Below are 20,210 nucleotides of genomic sequence, written 5' to 3'. Positions count from 1 at the left end.
ATTTCACTAAGAGGCAGAACTGCACTCAGATTTATAACGTACCAAGTTTATACAAGATTATACAAGAAGTGATGGATCTAGGACTTGTCACTGGACTTGATTCTCACCAACCAAACCAAACTTCTTGAGTACAAATGCTGTCTTCCTATTCAGGCATTGGGTCTTGGGGGAAAGGCTAATGTCATTCTAAGTGAATTGACCTTCATCTGTGTACTTCCTACTTCAGGGAAGCTTGTAGGCTGTGCCATCATTCATGTCAATGGAGACAGGCCAGAGGAAGTAGTCCGGGCCACACGACTAGCTTTTGAATATCAGCGCCAATTCCGGAAAGATGTGATTATTGATTTGTTATGCTACAGGCAGTGGGGCCACAATGAACTGGACGAGCCTTTCTTCACCAATCCAATCATGTATAAAATCATCAGGTACAACCATAAACCTTCATTTGGTATGCCTTCTGACTGCATAATGCTTGCATTCTTGCATCTATCTATCTTATCTATCTATCTATCTATCTGTCTATCTATCTATTTGCAGTGCTAGGATTGAAGTCAGGGGCTTTACACCTACCACTGATCAACACCCCCAAACCCTATTAATTTTTAATAGATACTCTCAAGTACATGAGCAATTCTCTTAGTTTCCTTAGGACATGAGACTTTCCAGAGACAGCCCTGAACAAACTGGGATGGTCACCATAGGTCACCATAGGTCTTCAAACTCCATTTGCTTGTTGAATGGGGAAGGGCAGCTTAGCAACTCACTTAGCAGTTGGGAAGACTAAGGTAGGAGTACTTGGGCAAAGCCTTGCTTGATGCTCCTTAGTATGATGCTGGTTGGATCAGGAATAGGACCTATGATTTCCTTCTACAATCCATAAATATGGACCTGCTTTGAACCTTGGTGAGAAATAGATGACCATTTCATAGTGGCCATTTAAGCACTTAAAATGTGGTCAGTCCTGATGAACATGTGCTGGAAGTATAATACACACACCATATTTCAAAGACTTAGCATGTAAAACAGAAATGCTAAGTAGCTCAATAAGACTTTCTATACTGATCTGATAATTGAAATGACAATTTGGGGGTATATTGGCTAATACACACTTTAAAATATCATAATAAAGCTGGGTGCCAGTGGTTCATGCCTGTAATCCTAGCTACTCAGGAGGCTGAGATCTGAGGATCACCGTTCAAAGCCAGCCCGGGCAGGAAAAGTCTATGAGACTCTTATCTCAAATTAACCAGAAAACCGGAAGTGGCTCTGTGGCTCAAGTGGTATAGGGCTTGCCTTGAGCGGAATCACTGTGTACCCTGTAAGGGTACGCAGAGTAGATAAAGTGGTCAGCTTTGAAAATCACTGTCCAGAAGTTGCCAGTTTGTAGGAAAACTCCACTAGTTTCTACCTGAATGTAGACAAAAACTTATAATGGCAAATTTGTTTCTCTTGTTTATCTGGAAGAGCTTGTTACTCATGAGCATTTTTAATTGATTAGTTAAAATTTGATTAATGTCTTGTTAACTTACTGAGGTGAAAATTGATATAAGGTAAAATTTACTACAGTATTTCAAAATTGCAGTACATGGACAACATTCTTTCTTTAATTTACTTTATTTATTTACTTATATTAATTTACTTATTAATTTACGTTATTGTTATTATAGAGATGATGTACAGAGGGATTACAATTACATGAGTCAGGTAATAAGTATAAGGAAAAGGTATTTCTACAATACTTGGAACCTTCAAGGTAACATTTTCAATAATGAGTTGAATAATCCAGGTGTGTGTGGGGGGTGGGGGTGTGTGTAGTGTGGGTGTGTGCACATGCTTGTGTGCGTGTGTGGGCATACCTGTAAAATCAAGACAGGATGCTGAGACAGGAAGATCACTTGAGGCCAAGATTTTAAGATTAGCCTGGACAATGTAGCAAGATGTGTCTTTAAAAAAAAGAATTGAGGGCTGGGAAGGTGGCTCAGTGGTAGAGTGCTTGCCTTTCATGCAGAAGGCCCTGGGTTTCATTCCTCAGCATCACATAAGCAGAAAAAGTCAGAAGTGGCACTGTGGCTTAAGTGGTAGAGGGCTAGCCTTAAGCTGAAGAGCTGAGGGACAGTGCCCAGGCCCAGAGTTCAGGCCCCAGGACCGACAAAAAAAAAAAAGAAAAATATTATAAACTAATGTGATCTAACAGACTCAGATAAACCATTTTTTCTGAATAACAGAAAAATATACATTCTTCTCAAGTATATATAAAACACTGTCCAGGAGAGACTGTGTTAGACCATAAAATAATTCTCAATACACCTAAAATAGAAAATATAGGAAATATTCTTCAAACAGTGCTTCTATCTAGTTCCAAGACATTTCCTAAGTGCATTTTAACGGTAATAATGTCTTTCATAATAATTGTCTCGTCTCTGCCTCTCTTGGAATTGTGCATACCAGATTTTTCCCCCCTTCTCTTTCTCACAGGGCCCGAAAAAGCATCCCAGACACATATGTAGAGCACCTCATTGCCAATGGGCTCATGACCCAGGAGGAGGTGTCTGAAATAAAAGCTTCCTACTATGCCAAGTTAAATGACCACTTAACCAACGTGGCCAATTACCGACCTCCTACCCCCCACCTGCAGGCCCACTGGCAGGGCCTGGCTCAGCCGGAAGCATGCATCACTACCTGGGACACAGGTGTGCCCCTTGACCTCCTGAGGTTTATTGGCATGAAGTCTGTGGAGGTCCCGAAGGAACTGCAGGTGCACACTCACCTTCTGAAGATGTATGTTCAGGTAGGAGCCTTGAAATCATCTGTTACTGCCTTTTCTGCTTGCTCAGCAGGGGAACTACTTGTCCAGTCTTTTCAGCTGCTAATGTCTTTGACAAGTACTTATTGTATATAATATTAGTTCTCGGAACTAAAACCCAGTGTTCTTTTGGTGTTGAGAGTCAATTCACATTTTTCCTGACTTTTATTTTTCCTTTAGCCATTTATTAATTATTTATGCATTTTTAATATATATACCCAGAAGATCTATTTATTGTAAGAAAAATACAGATTTTTTTTCCAATTAAAATGGAAAACAATAGAAAAAACCTGTTTATAGGCAGGTGCTGGTGGCTCATGTCTGTAATTACAGCTACTCAGGAGGCTGAGTTCTAAGGATTGCGGTTCAAAGCCAGCCTGGTCAGGAAAGTCTGTGAGACTCTTATCTCCAGTTAACCACTTAAAAACTGGAAATGGAGCTGTGGCTCAAAGTGGTAGAGAGTTAACCTTGAGCAAAAACAGAAACAAAAAGTTTGGGAACAGTGCCCAGGCCCTGAATTCAAGCCCCATGACTGATCAAAACAACAACAACAACAACCTATTTATAATTTTTTTGTGTGCCAGTCCTGGGGCTTGAACTCAGAGCCTGAGTGCTGCCCATGAGCTTTTTTGCTCAAGGCACTTAAGCCACAGCTCCACTTCCCAGTTGATAATTTTTCTCATACTTTGATATATCTGTCTGTACTGTTTTTATTTGGCATTATATTTTTGTTATCTTGCTTTTATTAAAATATAAAAACCTATATTAAAAAAAAGGATATGAACTATTGGAAATTTCTTTTTCTTCCCCCTCATGTTTACAGACTAGAATGGAGAAAGTAAAGAATGGAACAAATTTAGACTGGGCCACAGCAGAAACCCTTGCATTGGGCTCCCTACTTGCTCAAGGTAAGATATTTCTGTTTAGCTTCACAGCTGGAGAGAGCACTCTGAATGTTATTTGTTACATAGAACCTGTATGATTTCCTAAATCACAACTCATGTTATTTCCATTGTCTAAAACATGTTCAAAAATATGCTTCCTGAAAGTATTGCCTAATCACAGCACAAGTTATGTGGACAGCCTTTATTATTAGAGAATAGATAATACCTAGAAACATGGAACTCATGGTTGGATTATTGAAAAGATATTTTTCTCTAAAAATTTTAGAGCAACTTATACAATTTCACTTTAAGTATAGATTTGGTTGGGGAGGGGTTTAATGGGGCTTGAACTCATGGCCTGGGCACTGTCCTTGAGCTTTTCTGCTCAAGGATAGTGCTCTACCGCTTTGAGTCACAGTTCCTACCTTTTGGTTAACTGGAGACAAGAGTCTACTTGACTTTCCTGCCTGGGCTGGCTTTGAACTGCCTTCCTTAGATCTCAGCTGCCTGAATAGCTAGGATTATAGGTGTGAGCCACCAGCACCTGTCTTAGACTTTTGAATATAGGACAGATAGATTTTCAATAAGGAAAAGCTATCATTCTAAGAAAAATCTCAAAATAAGCCAATTTACAACACCTCTAGAATCCCAGCTACTCAGGAGGCTGAAACAGGAGAATTGTATGAATTCTGGAAGCCAATTTAAGGCCAACTTGAGCAACACAGTGAACTTCTGTCTCAAAAAGAATTAGAGTTACCATATCTTATTACCAAGGCTATCATGGATACCTCGGTTTATTGTTTGCTTATTTTTATTTTGTACTTGCCCACCTAAGGTTTTAATGTCCGCCTAAGTGGCCAAGATGTTGGCCGTGGAACTTTTAGTCAGAGGCACGCAATGGTGGTTTGCCAGGAGACCGACAACACCTACATCCCCCTGAACCACATGGATCCTAACCAGAAGGGATTTCTGGAGGTAGGAGATTTCAATATATTATTATTGTAAAGTCCAACTGCTAGTTATTACACTTACAGAATTCTTTTTTTGGGGGGAAGGGGGCCTGGTTGTGGGGCCTGAACTCTGGGCCTGGGCGCTGTCCCTCAGCTCTTCAGCTCAAGGCTAGCACTCTACCACTTGAGCCACAGCGCCACTTCTGGCTTTTTTTTTTTTCTTTTTGCTTATGTGGTGCTGAGGAATCGAACCCAGGGCCTCATGCATGCAAGGCAAGCACTCTACCCCTGAGCCACCTTCCCAGCCCTCTTTTTTTCTTTTTAATTAGCATATAAGTTATAACAAATTAGAATCAAGGTCAGAAAGATAAATTATGCATAACCTCCCATGCTAGTAGATAACCTATTGCCATCTTTACTTATTGTGTTTGAGTTACTGTCTATTGAGATCACACTTTTTTCCCCCTTGTCCCAATACTAGGACATAGAAGAGGGTGATGGCTATATACTTTTTAGATAGGGGGCCTGGCTCAAGCAGTAGGGCACCTTCCTAGTAAACATGAAGCCTTGAGTTCAAACTCTAGTGCTGCCAGATGTGGTAGCCCATGCCTATAATCTTAACTACTCAGGAAGTTGAGACTTGAGATCTGTGCCAGCTCAGGAAGAAAATTCTGTGAGACCCCCCGCCCCCATCCTTCAAATAATCAGCAAAAGTCCAGGCTGAAGGTCTTGCTCGAGTGAATATATTTTTTAAAAGTTAGGTGTGTAATAGAAACCTTACTCATTCTGAACCATCTGAGAACAGGTTGCTAACCTGATACACTATGATGCATATTTCCTGTATCTTCCTGTATTAAGACCAGAAAATAAACACTTACACATTAATACTATGTTTCTCAAACCAACTTCACAATCTTGTTGTATTTTACTGTGGTGTCTCTAGCTTTCTTAGAGATTCATTTTCCATCCTGCTTTTTTAATCCTAACATGATGACTCTTTTGATTTGCCATGCTAACAGGATGCCAGAAAAATGGATTCTAATATATGGTAGGCCTTTTATTATAACTCGTTTATCTTTGTCTTAGGACTTTTAAAACTTTTTCATTTCCAGGAAATGGAAACAAGAGATTTGTTTTTGTTTTTATGTTCTGTTGTTGGTGAAGATGGCATCTGTTTTGGTTTTTGATGTTTTTTGTTTCTTTTTTTTTTTGTCTTTATCTTTGGTAGGGGATAGGGAGGGACACAGAAATGGAGAGACAGAGTTAACAAATGCAGGAATGATACTCACTAGAACTATGTTAAAAATGAACTATACTAATGTGGGAGAACTAAACTAACTAGGAGAGAGCAAAGCAAAGGGTGAAATTGCCCAAAAATAATTTTATTTATGACCTAACTAATGAAACAATAACCCCTCCTTTATAATAACAATTTTTTAAAAACCCAAAACTTTATTTTGTTTTTTTTTTAATATATAAAGAAAAGAGGTTTATTTTGGCTTGTGATTCTTGTGGCTGGAAAATCCAGATAGCATGGTGTGGCATCCTGGTTGCCTCACAACATGGCAGAGAACTAGAAGAGAGGTGGGCATATGTAAAGGGCATGTGTATGAGGAAAAGTAAGAGAGACGGGGGAGGAGGGACCAGGTGCGATCCTGACAGACTTGGCACCCTTGGGGCTTCCTGAGTGGTGAGCTCATCCTGAAAACTGAAGGTCTGAGCTGCTGGGTATGAAGTTGTGGAAATGCCCTCTTGCAACTGGCCTGAACCTCATTATCCTCAATGCTATGATCCTCTTAGATGGAGGCTTTCTTCCAATATCCTTTTTTTCAAAAAGTCAAATCCTCCTTTGTTTTTGTTGGTCTTGGGGCTTAAACTCAGGGCCTGGGCTCTACCACTTTGACCAAAGCTCCCTTTCCAGTTGTCTGGTGGTTAATTGAAGATAAAAGTCTCTTTATTTTGTTTTTACTATGGCCAAGTGAATATAACAATTCATCATTTCAAGTATTTCCAAGTGTTGAGTTCAGTGGGATTAAGTACATCACATCACTGTGCAGCCACCCTCCCCCACACATCCAGGAACTTTTCATCTTTCCACACTAAAAGTACCCACTCACAGACACTTTCCCACTGCTCCTTCCCCAACCCTTGGCAGTCACTCTAGCTCTTCCCGGCCTGTGTTCTAGGTACCTTAACAAGTGGAATCATGTATTTGTCCTTCCATCCCTGGTCTATTTCACTTAACATAATGTTTTCAAGTATCATCCATGTTGTAACATGCCAGGATTTCCATTCATTTTAGTGTATTATCATTGTACATTCATTATGTGCAGATACTGTGCTGTCATAAAAGTTACCCCTCTATTTCTCTCTCTCTCTCTCTGCCAGTCCTGGGACTTGAACTCAGGGTGTGAGCACTGTCCTTGAGCTTCTTTTGCTCAAGGCTAGCACTCTACCACTTAAGCTACAGTGCCACTTCTGACTTTTTCTGTGTATGTAGTACTGAGGAATTGAACCCAGGGCTTCATGCACGCTAGGCAAGCATTCTATCACTAAACCACATTCCCAATGCTCTCTTATCCCCCACTTTGTACAATTTTAATGAGTTCCTCTGTTCTATTTTTATTCATGACTATAAATTAGTTTGGTCATATTGGCCATCCTCATCCCTTTTACCCTCTCCATTTCCATTGGTTCTCACTCTCAAGTCCCTTTTACACTTACGTTTATGACATTTGTTTTCTCAAAAAGCTTATGGGACACAGTTTTATTCTCAGCTATATAGGTTGTCTGAGAGGTGTGTTATTTATCTCTGAAGATCATCTTCAATACACATATGCAACCTCTCTTTCTTTCCCTTTCTGTCCCAACTTTTCTCAAGTGGATCATTGGTACTGAGCAGTGGGTAGGCACTAAGAGTGTGGTAATCAGTGATAGCAAAGCTCTCCTCAGTGCCCTCCTCCCTTTGAGAGATGCATATGCATGTGATGCTGTACCTCTGCAGGCTCCTGCCACATGACTCACCTCATGCCACTGTTTGGTTCTCTGCCCTGTGATTAGGTCAGCAACAGCCCCCTATCAGAAGAGGCTGTCCTGGGGTTCGAGTATGGGATGAGCATTGAAAGTCCAAAGTTACTGCCCCTATGGGAGGCTCAGTTTGGTGATTTTTTCAATGGAGCCCAGATCATCTTCGACACATTCATCTCTGGAGGTTGGTGTCAGCATGTGGCTGGTGTAACAGATCCATGGCCCCAGCCTCATGGGGACAAGTGCATGATAAGGGGCCGTTGCTACTTCTCAGATTGCTTCTCTAGAGTTTGGGCAGTTGTCCCAGTTGACAGGCACATGGAAGCCCTCAGACAGTGGAAGGGGCTGCTGGGAAGAGCATCACAGCTCTTGGTAAGCAGGGGACTGTGTGTCACTGGGTGATTAAACAGACCACCCTCCCCCACCCCCCGCCAGTCTCCTTGAGGAACATGGCTGGATGAGGTGAGCCTCATGAATTCCGTGTCTACTGGGGTATATTGAGTAGGAACTGTGGCACTTATAAACAGTAGAACAGTGGTTCCAGAGTGATGCTCTGTAGTGAGCCACTGGAACCCTGAAAATCTGCTCCCCTCAGTCCAGCTCCTGAAGGCTGAGTTTCAAAGCAACACCTGCTGACAGTAAAAATGCATGTGTACAAAGGAAAAACAGAAGTCTCTCACCAGACCTCCCCATCCTGTTTTCTGGAGATACCCACTATTTAGTTTTGAATATTTGCCTCAGATTTTTCATATAGTTGTGTTTTTCTTGTAAGTTGTAAGAAAGAAAAATATGGCCACCAACTGTTTGTGCATGTACTTGCACCCAGATTTGGGGCTTGAATTCAGGGCTTCATGGGCCTCATGCTCTTACTTGGCTGTGTTGCTAATGGATTAATGGATGGTGCTTTACCCCTTGAGCAACTCTTCCACGTCTAGCTTTTTTGCTGGTTAATTGGAGGTAAGAGTCTTACAGATTTGTCTGCCCAGGCTGCTTTTGAACTGTGGTTTTCAACTCTCAGCCTCCTGAATAGCTAGCATTATAGATCTGAACCATTAGTGTCCAGCAAATTTTTCTTTTTGGATGTACCAGCATTGGGGGCTTAAACTCAGGGCCTTATGATCTGCTCAGCTTTCTTGTTCCTGGCTGGTGCTTTACCACTTGAGCCAAGCCTCTAGTCTTCCTACTGATTTCTGAAGTTGTGGTGGAGTTAGTGGTGCCTGCTATCTAAGTTGGGACATTGACCTTTGACCTCTGAGTTTGTCATATATTTGCTAAAGCCCAAGGTAGGCATCATCATAGGTTTTCAAATGAATATTCCTTTCAGGTATGGTGTGGTATGTTAGAAAAATGCATGCCATGAACCCATGCTGGCTGGGGGCTCAGCCAGCAAACATTTGCTTTAATCGCTAAAGTCTGTCAGACTGTTTTGTTCTACTTTCTAGAGATTTGACTCCCACCTCATGCTTTCACAGGAGAGGCAAAGTGGCTCCTGCAGAGTGGCATTGTCATCCTCCTTCCGCACGGCTATGATGGGGCAGGGCCTGACCACTCATCCTGTCGAATAGAGCGCTTCTTGCAGGTATGTTGAATGCCTATGGCCCGACTCCAGAAAGTTCTCCTGCTTCCTAGGTGCTTTGACAGTTCAAACTACCTCCAGTAGATAGGGTCACATGCACTTTAAACTGCAAGATATTTTAGTATTGAAATAGAGCAAATGCAAGTTCAATATTTCTTAGAAATGGGACTGGGAAGGTTGGCTCAGTGGTAGAGCTCTTACCTTGCATGCCTGAGGCCCTGGGTTCGATTCCTCAGTACCACATAAGCAAAAAGAAAAAAGCCGGAAGTGGCGCTGTGGCTCAAGTAGTAGAGCGTTAGCCTTGAGCTGAAGAACTGAGGGACAGCGCCCAGGCCGAGTTCAGGCCCACGACCAGACCCCCCCCCAAAAAAAAAATTTCTTAGAAACATAATGCCTCAGATATAATATCAGTTTTTGTTTTGTCGGTCCTGAGGCTTGAACTCTGGGCTTGGGCGCTGTCCCTGAGCACTTTAGCTCAAGCCTAGCCTTCTACCACTTGAGCAATAGCACCACTTCCAGTTTTCTGGTGGTTAATTGGAGATAAGAGTCTCACAGACTTTCCTGCCAGGGCTGGCTTTGAACTGCGATCCTCAGATCTCAGCCTCCTGAGTAGTTAGGATTATAGGCATGAGCCACTAGCACCCAACAACATAATATCAGTTTTATGGCAATTTAAAATGTTTTCAGGATCAGGATGTAGCTCAATGGCAGCACACTTAGCCAGCATGTATGAGGCTCTGGAATGAATGTTCCCAGGTGGCCAAAAACAGTGGTTTCTATATCAGAATGACCCTGGGAATCCCTTAGGAAGTTTTTTGTAAACTGATTCAGATACTAGGACAACTCCAGACAAGATGCTCAGGAGGTAAGGCCTAGGAATCTGTATTTTTGCCTTAAATGAATACTAAATTATTAGTATTATGATTGTAAACGCATATTAATATGGGTTATTATCACCATTGAATCTGCTTATCTGCTTTCCCTGTGGTTATTTCAACTCTTTGTTTATAGCACTAGTTTTATTTTTAGTCCTGCAAAAAAGATTAATAAGTGTAAATCTTAGAGGAGTGTGCGATTATATAAGTGCTCGCTTATTTCATCTGCTTTCATCGTGTGAAGCTCTCTGTTGGTGCCATTTACAGTATTTTTAGTCCTGTCCTGTTCTTGATGTTTTTTGTTTTATTAGGCATATACTGGTAGATTTGGTCTCTAACTTTGTTTTCTTAGCATCATGCTCCCTTTTTTTTTGTCTAGTTCTGTGTATTTTCTTCAGAACTCTGTCCTTGGCATGCTATGTTCCTTTCCTTTCTCCTCCTTTTTTTTGTCAGTTGTGAGGCTTGAACTCTGGGCCTAGGTGCTGTCCCTTAGCTCTTCAACTCAAGGCTAGTGCTCTACCCCTTGAGCCACAATGCCACTTCTGATTTTCTGGTGGTTTATTGGAGATAAGAGTCTCAGGGACTTTCCTGCCTGAGCTGGCGTTTGAACCTGGACCCTCAGCTCTCAGCCTCCTGAGTAGCTAGGATTATAGCTGTGAGCCATCAGCACCCGGCTCTCCTTCTATTATATGAAGTTATTGTATTGCATATGTATATTTTTGCTACATTATTTTATTGCCTCTTACCTGCTTTTAAAACTGTTCTTTTAACTGATTTTCTGGTGGTTAATTGGAGATAAGAGTCTCATGGACTTTCCTGCCTGGACTGGTTTTGTACCGAAGTCCTCAGAACTCAGCCTCCAGAGTAGCTAGGATTACAGGCCTGAGCCACTGGCACTTGGCAATAGATTCTTATCTCCAATGAACTACTGAAAAAGCCATAAGTAGAGGGGTGGCTCAAAGTTGTAGAGTGCTAGCCTTGGGCAAAAGAAATTCAGGTACAGTACTCAGACTCTTAAGTTCAAGCCCAAGGACCATCACACACATCAAAAATTTGCTCACTGAGCAAATGCAGTCATTATAGTCCATGTACATTATGTATATGTTGAACTGTACAACTTGAGGGTGTGGATAAGATGGGGACAAATAGGAGGGAGAACAATGGAAAGAGTGACATTGATCACAATGCGTTGTAATCATAATCTGACTTGTGGAATTGAGACCTGTTTGTACAACTTCTTTTTTTTTTTTTTTGTCTTTTCTTTTTTGGTACTGGGGTCGAACCCAGGACGTTGCGCTTGCTAGGCAAGCGCTTTGCCACTGAGCTACATCCCAGCCCTGTACAACTTCTTAAAAAATAAAAAATAGGGACTTGGAAAGTGGCTCAGTGGTAGAGTGCTTGCCTTGCATGCATGAGGCCCTGGGTTCGATTCCTCAGTACCACATAAGCAGAAAAGGCTGGAAGTGGGCCTGAGGCTCAAGTGGTAGAGCGCTAGCCTTGAGCTGAACTGCTGAGGGACAGCACCCAAGCCCAGAGTTCAGGCCCCATGACCAAAAAAAAAAAAAATCCCAACTAGGAGAGAGTGAGCGAAGGGGTGATATTGTCCAAAATAAATGTACTCTTAACCTGATTCATGTAACTGTAACGTCTCTACACATCACCTTTATAATAACAATTTAAAAATTTTAAAAAGAAACCACCTGGAATCCTAACTACTCAGGAGGCTGAAATCTGAAGATCATGGCTCAAAGCCAGCCAAGGTAGAAAAGTCCATGAGACTCTTATCTCCAATTTACCACCAGAAAACTAGAAGTGGCGCTGTGGCTCAAAGTGGTAGAGCACTAACCTTGAGTGAAAAAGCTTAAGGATAGCACCAGACCCTGAGTTCAAGCCCTAGGATCATTCTCTCTCTCCCTCTCTCTCTCTCTCTATATATATATATATATACACACGTGTATGTATATATATATATATAGTGTATATATACATATGTCATGTATATATATTGTGTATATATGTGTAGTATATATAGAGAGAGTGAGTGTGTGTGTTGACTTTTTCCATCAGCTGTGTTTGGGAACAGCTGTGTTAGATAACACAGAATTGGGCCAAATGGAGAGACACACCTTTGAGTGCTTATACCTGAGAACACCTGGCTTTCCCTTTGGCTAGCATATTGCGTTCTTGATTGCAATGGATGATCTGAACATTCTATTTTCCTCCCAGATGTGTGACAGTACAGAAGAGGGGGTGGACGGAGACATGGTGAACATGTTTGTGGTACACCCGACCACTCCCGTGCAGTATTTCCACCTGCTCAGGAGACAGATGGTCCGGAACTTCAGGAAACCACTCATTGTTGCTTCTCCCAAGTTGTTGCTCAGGTTCCCTGTAAGTGGCAAAAGCTGGCTTGTCATTTTCTTATTCCATTTTTCTATTTTCTAAATCTAATAATATTTCTAAATTATATAGAAAAATCTTTATAGCTTGAGTAGATTTGTCATCTCATTATTTTAAAACATTTCCACTGTAATGAAGGACATGAATAGTAAATATTACAATGATATCCTAATCTGGGCAAATAAAACTTTAGAAAAAAATTAAAATCCAAATGGTATAAGAACTCCTTCCGGGGCTGGGAAGGTGGCTCAGTGGTAGAGCACTTGCCTTGCATGCATGAGGCCCTGGGTTCGATTCCTCAGCACTACATAAGCAGAAAAAACTGGAAGTGGCGCTGTGGCTCATGTGGCTGAAGTGCTGAGGGACAGCGCCCAGGCTCAGAGTTCAGGCCCCATGACTGACCACCCCCCCCCCAAAAAAAAGAACTCATTCCTTCCTTCCTACCTTCCTTGTTCTTTCTCTTTTTCTCTCTGTCCCTCCCTCCTTCCATCCCTTTCTTCCCTCCTTAGTCCTCTTTTTTTCTTTTTGCTGGCAATGGGGCTTGAACTCACGGCCTCACATTCTCTATTGGCTTTTTCCGCTCATAATTGGTGCTCTACCACTTGAGCTTCACCTCCAGCTCCCAAAATATAAATTCTACAAGGTAGTTTCAATCCCCAAAACTTAATTTTTTTTTTTTTTGTTGGTGGTGGTGGAGGCTGAACTCTGGGCCTGGGTGCTGTCCCTCAGCTCTTCAGCTCAATGCTAGAACCCTACCACTTGAGCCATAGCTCCACCTCTGGATTTTTTCTGCTTATGTAGTGTTGAGGAATTGAACCCAGGGCCTCATGCATGCGAGGCAAGCACTCTACCCCTGAGCCACCTTCCCAGCCCTTAACGTATATTTTTATTGATAATAAAGTTGTGTTATCATCTGGGGCTGGGAAGGTGGCTCAGGGGTAGAGCGCTTGCCTTGCATGCCTGAGGCCCTGGGTTCAATTCCTCAGCATCACATAAGCAAAAAGGAAAAAGCCGGAAGTAGTGCTGTGACTCAAGTGGTAGAGCACTAGCCTTGAGCTGAGGAGCTGAGGGACAGCGCCCAGGCCCAGAGTTCAGGCCCCATGACCGAACCCCCCCCCAAAAAAAAAATTTTGTGTCATCAGACTGAAAGTTTATTCTTAAAATTTTGTTGTGGTTGGGCTGGGAAGGTGGCTCAGTGGTAGAGCACTTGCCTTGCATGCCTGAGGCCCTGAGTTTGATTCCTCAGCACCACATAAGCAAAAAGAAAAATGCCGGAAGTGGCGCTGTGGCTCAAGTGGTAGAGTGCTAGCCTTGAGCTGAAGAGCTGAGGGACAGCACCCAGGCCAAGGGTTCAGGCCCCATGACCGGAAAAAATTTTTTTTGTTGTTGTTGTGGCATCTCTCTCATGTGGCACAGACAAAAGGCACCCATATTGTTTCTAAGTAGAACTAGCATTTCTGGGGAAAGATTCAGTGTTTATTGGTATGTGTGCATAATTGAAGTAATAAACTAGAAAGCATATTTGTTTTGGTCATTCATGGGGCTTGAACTCTGAGCCTAGGTGCTGTCCCTAAGCTCTTTAGCTGAAGGAGAGCGCTCTGCCACTCGAGCCACAGTGCCACTCCATTTTTCTGCTGCTTTATTAGAGATAAGAGTCTCATGGACTTTCCTGCCTGGGCTAGCTTTTGAACCCCCAATCCTCAGATCTCAGCCTCCTGAGTACCTAGGATTACAGAGAATAATTACACGCTCCCAGCTAAGCTAGAATTTTTGTCCTGTTTTTATAGAATTCCTTGTTAATTAAAGATGCTGCTCTTTTCCTTTGCTTGATACACATGTGGCTTTTGCTCTTTCTCAGGCAGCTGTGTCCACTCTTCAAGAAATGGCACCAGGAACAACATTCAAACCAGTCATCGGTGATTCATCTGTGGATCCAAATAAGTAATCTGATGTGTTTCTCTGTTTTCATACTCTGAGGTAGAAGTTTAAATTACTGGGGAATTTCATGTTAAGTGACCCCAAACACCTATAATCCTGATATGAATGTGTGTGTGTGTGTGTGTGTGTGTGTGTGTTTTGATGGTGGTGGTGGTGTTACTGAAGATTGAGTACAGGGCTTCACTATTGCTAGTCAAATGCTCTATTACTGATCCGCATTCCCAGCTCCCATCCTGATATATAGCATTGTCAGTGCAGGGGCAGTTAGAGTTTGCAGGGAAGAGTGAACTTTGGAGGCAAACATTCATTGCTAAGCGTGGATTGTCAGATGACTGAATCCAGTAATAGAATTCCCTTTCCCCACCCCTCCACCCCCAGCTTCAGTGAGGCATTGAACAGACTTTGTTCTCTATGATTCTTAAGGATACTTCTCCCTCACTCTGTTACCCTTTCTCTCCCCAACAGGGTTAAGACCCTTGTGTTCTGTTGTGGCAAACATTTCTATGCTCTGCTGAAGCATCGAGAATCTTTAGGGGCCAAGAAGCATGACTTTGCCATCATCCGAATAGAGGAACTCTGCCCTTTCCCTCTGGACTCATTATGGCAAGAGATGAATAAATACAAACATGTGAAAGGTAAGAAGGTTTTCTTGTCAGTGCCAGTAGCTCATACCCATAATCCTTGTTACTGAGGCGGCTTGAGATCTGAGAATCATGGTCAAAAGCTAGCCTGGTCAGGAAGTTTGTGAGACTTTTTTTCCCCCAGTTCTGGGGCAAACTTGGCCTGGGCACTGTCCCTGATCTTCTTTTGCTTAAGGCTAGCACTCTACTACTTGTGCCACAGTGCCACTTCTGGCCTTTTCTATTTATGTGGTACTGGGGAATCAAACCCAGGGCTTCATACATGCTAGGCAAGTACTCTACCACTAAGCCTTATTCCCAGCTCAGAGACTCTTATCTCTGGTTAAGCACTCAAAAAGCAGGATGTGGAGCTCTGGCTCAAGTGGTAGCGCACTAGCTTTGAACAGAAGTAGCTTAGGAACAGTGCCCAAGCCCCAAGTTTAAGCCCTCCCCCCAAAAGGTTTTTGTGTTAGGGGACTCTTCAAATACCTGAAACCAATTCAAACTATTTTAAATGGAAGGAGCGGTGTGGGGATCAGTGAACGTGATTAGAAAACCAAATTCATGGAATCTGAGCATATGGAAGCAAAGTACCACAACGTCAGTGTCTCCCTGTTTCTCCTGGTATCCTTTTCAGACTTGTTTTTTTTTTTTTTTGGTCGGCGTGGGGCTTGAACTCTGGGCCTGGGCGCTGTCCCTCAGCTCTTCAGCTCAAGGCGAGCACTCTACCACTTGAGCTACAGCGCCACTTCCGGTTTTCTGGTGGTTTATTGGAGATAGGAGTCTCACGGTCTCTCCTGCCCGGGCTGGCTTTGAACCGTGATCCTCAGATCTCAGCCTCCTGAGTAGCTAGGATTACAGGCATGAGGCACCAGTGCCCGGCTCAGACTTCTTTCTGCATATAAAACAACTAATATCTTGAGAGTTTGGGGGTTATCATTGATATACTGTTATGTGAGAAGTACAGTAGAATTGTAAAAGACAAAACTTTCCAACAATTGTGCCTGGCATGTTAGATGTCTGTTTATACTGTATATAGAAACTAACTCAATTGATTATATTCCTAAACATAAACTGATAAAACTGTTGGAAGAAAGTAGGAATAAAAATCATTGTGTTTTTGGTTAGATGAAAAGTTCTTAATTATGACCCTCAAGATATACTTTATAAAAGGAAAATTGCACGGGGCTGGGAAGGTGGCTCAGTGGTAGAGTGCTTGCCTTGCATGCATGGGGCCCTGGGTTCGATTCCTCAGCACCACATAAACAGAAAAGGCCGGAAGTTTTGCTGTGGCTCATGAGGTAGAGCATTAGCCTGATCAGAATTGCTGAGGGACAGTGCCCAGACCCAGAGTTCAGGCCCCACGACCAACTAAAAAAATAAGAAAAAATAAAAGGAAAATTGCAGCTACTCAAAGAATTTTGCATTGTGTAAAATAAATAAAAGTTAGAATGCAGGCTACAAGCTGGGGAGAAAATACTTGCAAATATGTATCTGATAGGACTATCGAATGTTAAAATCTCTTGAAACTCTATAGTAAGAGAGAAGTAGTCCAGCTTTTTAAAATATGAAAAACGTTTGCAGCAACAGCACTTTTCCAATGAACTGGAGCATAGATAAGTAGAGAAATGCTCCATGTTGCTAGTGATAGGGAAATAAAAAAATTAAGCTCATAAGATGGGGCTACACACCTATCAGAATGTCTAAAATGAAAACAGAAGGAAGTGCCAAGCTGATGATATCAAGCACAAAACGTCCAGAGCCTCACTCACTGTGGGAATGCAAGCTGCTTGCTATAGCTCCTCCAGAAGGCAGCTTCCCGCCACATTAAACATCTACTTACCATGTGACCCCACTACTAGGTATTTACCCAAAAGACATGAAGTCACGGTTACAGAAAAATCTGTGCAAATGTTTATAGCAGCTTTATTTGTAATTGCCCAAGCTGAAAACAACCAAAATGTTGTTTAAGGGGTGAATGAATAAACACAGTTCACCAGTAGCAATACACATTTGTATAATAGCATTCTATAAAACAATATTTATAAAAAAGAGTGAATCACTTTGGGATAGATCCCAAAACCTTGCACATGTTAAGGAAACACTGTGTACTGAGTTACACACCTTCAGCCCCAGGAGTAAACTATGGTGTGCCCTTAAAACACAGAGGGGTCACACAAATATCATTTGCTTATTCAAGGAAGCCAGATCCAAAACACTACGTTGTTTATGATTGCATTTATATGGTATTCTGGAAAAGGCAAAACTGTGAGCATAGAGAACAGCTCTATAGTTGGCAATGTTCAAGAGTGGGAGGAACTTCAAGGACTAAAGAATACTTGGTATCATGATGTGGTGGTAGATGCAGGGCTATGTATTTGTCAACAAAACAAGCAAACACTGTTACATTGGATAACCATATATTTAATTGAGGTGAATATCTATGTCTGTCTCCCACCCCTTTGATTTGCACATTTACTTGTGGTACTGAAGTAAATTTCCTTTTTATAGATTTTATTTGGAGTCAAGAGGAACCTCAGAACATGGGCCCATGGAGTTTTGTTTCCCCAAGGTTTGAAAAGCAACTGGCCTGCAAGGTGATAGCTTTTTGTTTCATGTTGTGTTCATTTGTGTGTGTACGTGTATGTGCACATGTGTGTGGTCTTTCTCATAGAATTAGAGCAAATAGGATTCTCCTCTCAGTCTAATTTTTTTAAAAAGATAAATGAAAATAGAACAACCTAGTTTTAAGCAGAGTGTTGTGGTACATGGCTAGAGTCTCAGGTACTTAGGAGGCTGAAGCAGAAATATCACTTGAGTCTCCCAAGTTTGAGACTAGCCTGGGAAAATGGATTGTATGCAAAGGAAGAAAGGAAGAGAGGAAGAAAGGAAGGAAAGAAAGAAATAGAGAAGACTGGGGACTTGATTCAAGTAGTAAGAATACCTGTCTAGCAAACCCTGAGTTCAACCTGTTACCATTAAAAAAAAAAAAAAAAGGCCAACTGGGTCTGTGCACCTGCATCCCTTGCCTTTGAGAGGCTGAGGCAGAATGAGTGAGAATTCAAGCTCAGCCTGGGCTACAAAGCGAAGAAAGCTAAATAAATAAATAAATAGAAAAGAAAAGATAAAAGTCTAGCTTTAGATTATTCCTTCCAAAGAAAATGCTGAGTATTTATGCCGCTTTGTATACTCAGGTTGAGTATCCCATACCCAAAAGTATAAAACAATTCAAATGTCTGACTTTTTCAAATTTGAGAATAAATTTACCTAGACTTTATTGACTAAGCAACACTTAGGAACACAGTTTACTCATTTGATAGTAGTTTTCTAAGTTTGAATTGTTTTCATGGGTAAGTAGTCCTAATTAAGAAGACCAATAATATAAGACAAATTAAAATACTGGCTTTACCTTCTCATGCTTGGAATTTAGTTAATTGTTAGCAGTGACAAATATTCCCCTTTCATCTATTTTCTGTAACTCACTAGATGTGATATATAAAAGCTAAGAGAAATTTAATATACCCCCTGATACAGTCACAATGTTAATTCATTTCTTCTTTGCTCCAATGACAGCTCCGCCTTGTGAGCCGGCCCCCACTTCCAGCACCCGCGGTGGGGATTGGCACTGTGCACCTGCAGCAGCATGAAGATGTCCTCACCAAGACCTTTGCTTGATGTTGTCCTTTGAAGAAACATGACTTCCTTTTAAGCAGACTGCCAGAGAAAGAGAAACCTGCTTTCTCTACTTTTTCCCCTTTCCCCTTGTAATGTGAAAAGCTTGTGTTCCTCCAAAGTGTCGGGACCCATTCACGCAGTTAAATCTGGCACAGGTGTGATAAACAGGGAAATTGATTATAAATACATGAATCAAATTAGTACATTTTATCCTTAGCAGTATGGGAGGGTTGTGATTTCTCCAACTCAACTGAATGAGTTGGAGAACTAGGTCATTAGCTTTATGTTTTCAGACTCTATTTTAATTAGTTATATATGACCAAGGATATCTATATGTATATATATTATATAATATATTGCAGATATATTGTATATATTATATATAATATATACGTATAGATAGCTTCAAAACTGCCTCTTGATTTGCTTGATGCGTGCCACTTTAATTTTTATCTTCCTTTCCCAAAGTCCTGTATCAGTATTTTTGTTTTTTGTTACCTCACAGCCATATACAAAATATTCAGCAAAATACCAGCAAAATTAGATCATTCCAACTGGTCACTGTTGGCTTCTGGCTATAATCCTAGCTACTCAGGGCGCTGAGACCTGGAAGAATGTGATTTGAGGTCAGCCTGGATAGAAAAGCCCATGAGATTCCATCTTCAATTAACCAGCAAAGTTCTAGGCTGGAGACATGACTCAAGTGGTAGATCAACCACAAGCAAGTACAAGTCCCTGACTTCAAGTCTCAGTACCAGCACACAGTACACACACACAAAACTAGAGCATTCCTGATTTATGTTCTTCAAGGCTTACCTATTCTTCTTCTTTTCTTTTTTTTTGTTGGTCGTGGGCCTTGAACTCTGGGCTTGGGTGCTGTCCTTCAGCTCTTCAGCTCAAGGTGAGCACTCTACCACCTGAGCCACAATGCCACTTCCGGCATTTTTTCTTTTAGCTTATGTGGTGCTGAGGAATTGAACCCAGGGCCTCAGGCATGCAAGGCAAGCGCTCTACCACTGAGCCACCTTCCCAGCCTAGCGCTCAATTTTTAATTGAAGAGCTTTAGTTATTCTAAAATTGATCTGTGGTATATTTTCCCATAATCTTCCTGCAACCACCATAATTGTTGTGCAGTGATGTTTTAAAAGTTAATAACAGATTTGGTATATGATATATTTAAGCTCGTAATCAGTTTGCCTTTTAGAGTCTCAACTGCAATGTGATATTTATTTATGGTATTTAAAGATATTTTAACTTTGACCAAGGTGCCTTTCTAATGTCAAGTGTTTGGGGATTTCTTAGAGATCACCAACTGACTTGCTTCATCTGAAATCAAACCTAAGGCCTGGTATGGCTGGTATAGTGTTTGCCTAGCATGCTTATGACCCTGGATTCAATCCCCAGTACTGCAAAAAAGAAGAAATTAGATCTAGTTCTGGAAGCATAACTAAAAATAAATTGA

The 20,210-nt window shown here is 41.6% G+C and overlaps 1 protein-coding gene across 1 annotated transcript in view; it reads left to right on the top strand.

Annotated features, from left to right (window-relative positions):
• Positions 1-19,382, top strand: part of Dhtkd1 (dehydrogenase E1 and transketolase domain containing 1) — a 33,447-nt gene extending 14,065 nt beyond the window's left edge. The window contains exons 7-17 of the mRNA XM_013014767.1: positions 227-425; positions 2,476-2,788; positions 3,627-3,711; positions 4,523-4,662; positions 7,698-7,848; positions 9,137-9,243; positions 12,342-12,506; positions 14,374-14,456; positions 14,919-15,088; positions 17,585-17,670; positions 18,647-19,382. Of these exons, the coding sequence (XP_012870221.1) occupies positions 227-425; positions 2,476-2,788; positions 3,627-3,711; positions 4,523-4,662; positions 7,698-7,848; positions 9,137-9,243; positions 12,342-12,506; positions 14,374-14,456; positions 14,919-15,088; positions 17,585-17,670; positions 18,647-18,748 (1,601 nt within the window). The 3' untranslated portion in view covers positions 18,749-19,382. The remainder of the gene's footprint in view (positions 1-226; positions 426-2,475; positions 2,789-3,626; positions 3,712-4,522; positions 4,663-7,697; positions 7,849-9,136; positions 9,244-12,341; positions 12,507-14,373; positions 14,457-14,918; positions 15,089-17,584; positions 17,671-18,646) is intronic.
• Positions 19,383-20,210: the final 828 nt, after the last annotated feature.

The sequence above is a fragment of the Dipodomys ordii genome, unplaced genomic scaffold, assembly GCF_000151885.1.
Source record: "Dipodomys ordii isolate 6190 unplaced genomic scaffold, Dord_2.0 Scaffold24, whole genome shotgun sequence".
NCBI lineage: Eukaryota > Metazoa > Chordata > Mammalia > Rodentia > Heteromyidae > Dipodomys > Dipodomys ordii.
Note: the sequence above shows the minus strand (reverse complement) of the source record. Positions and strands in the feature narration are given on the sequence as shown.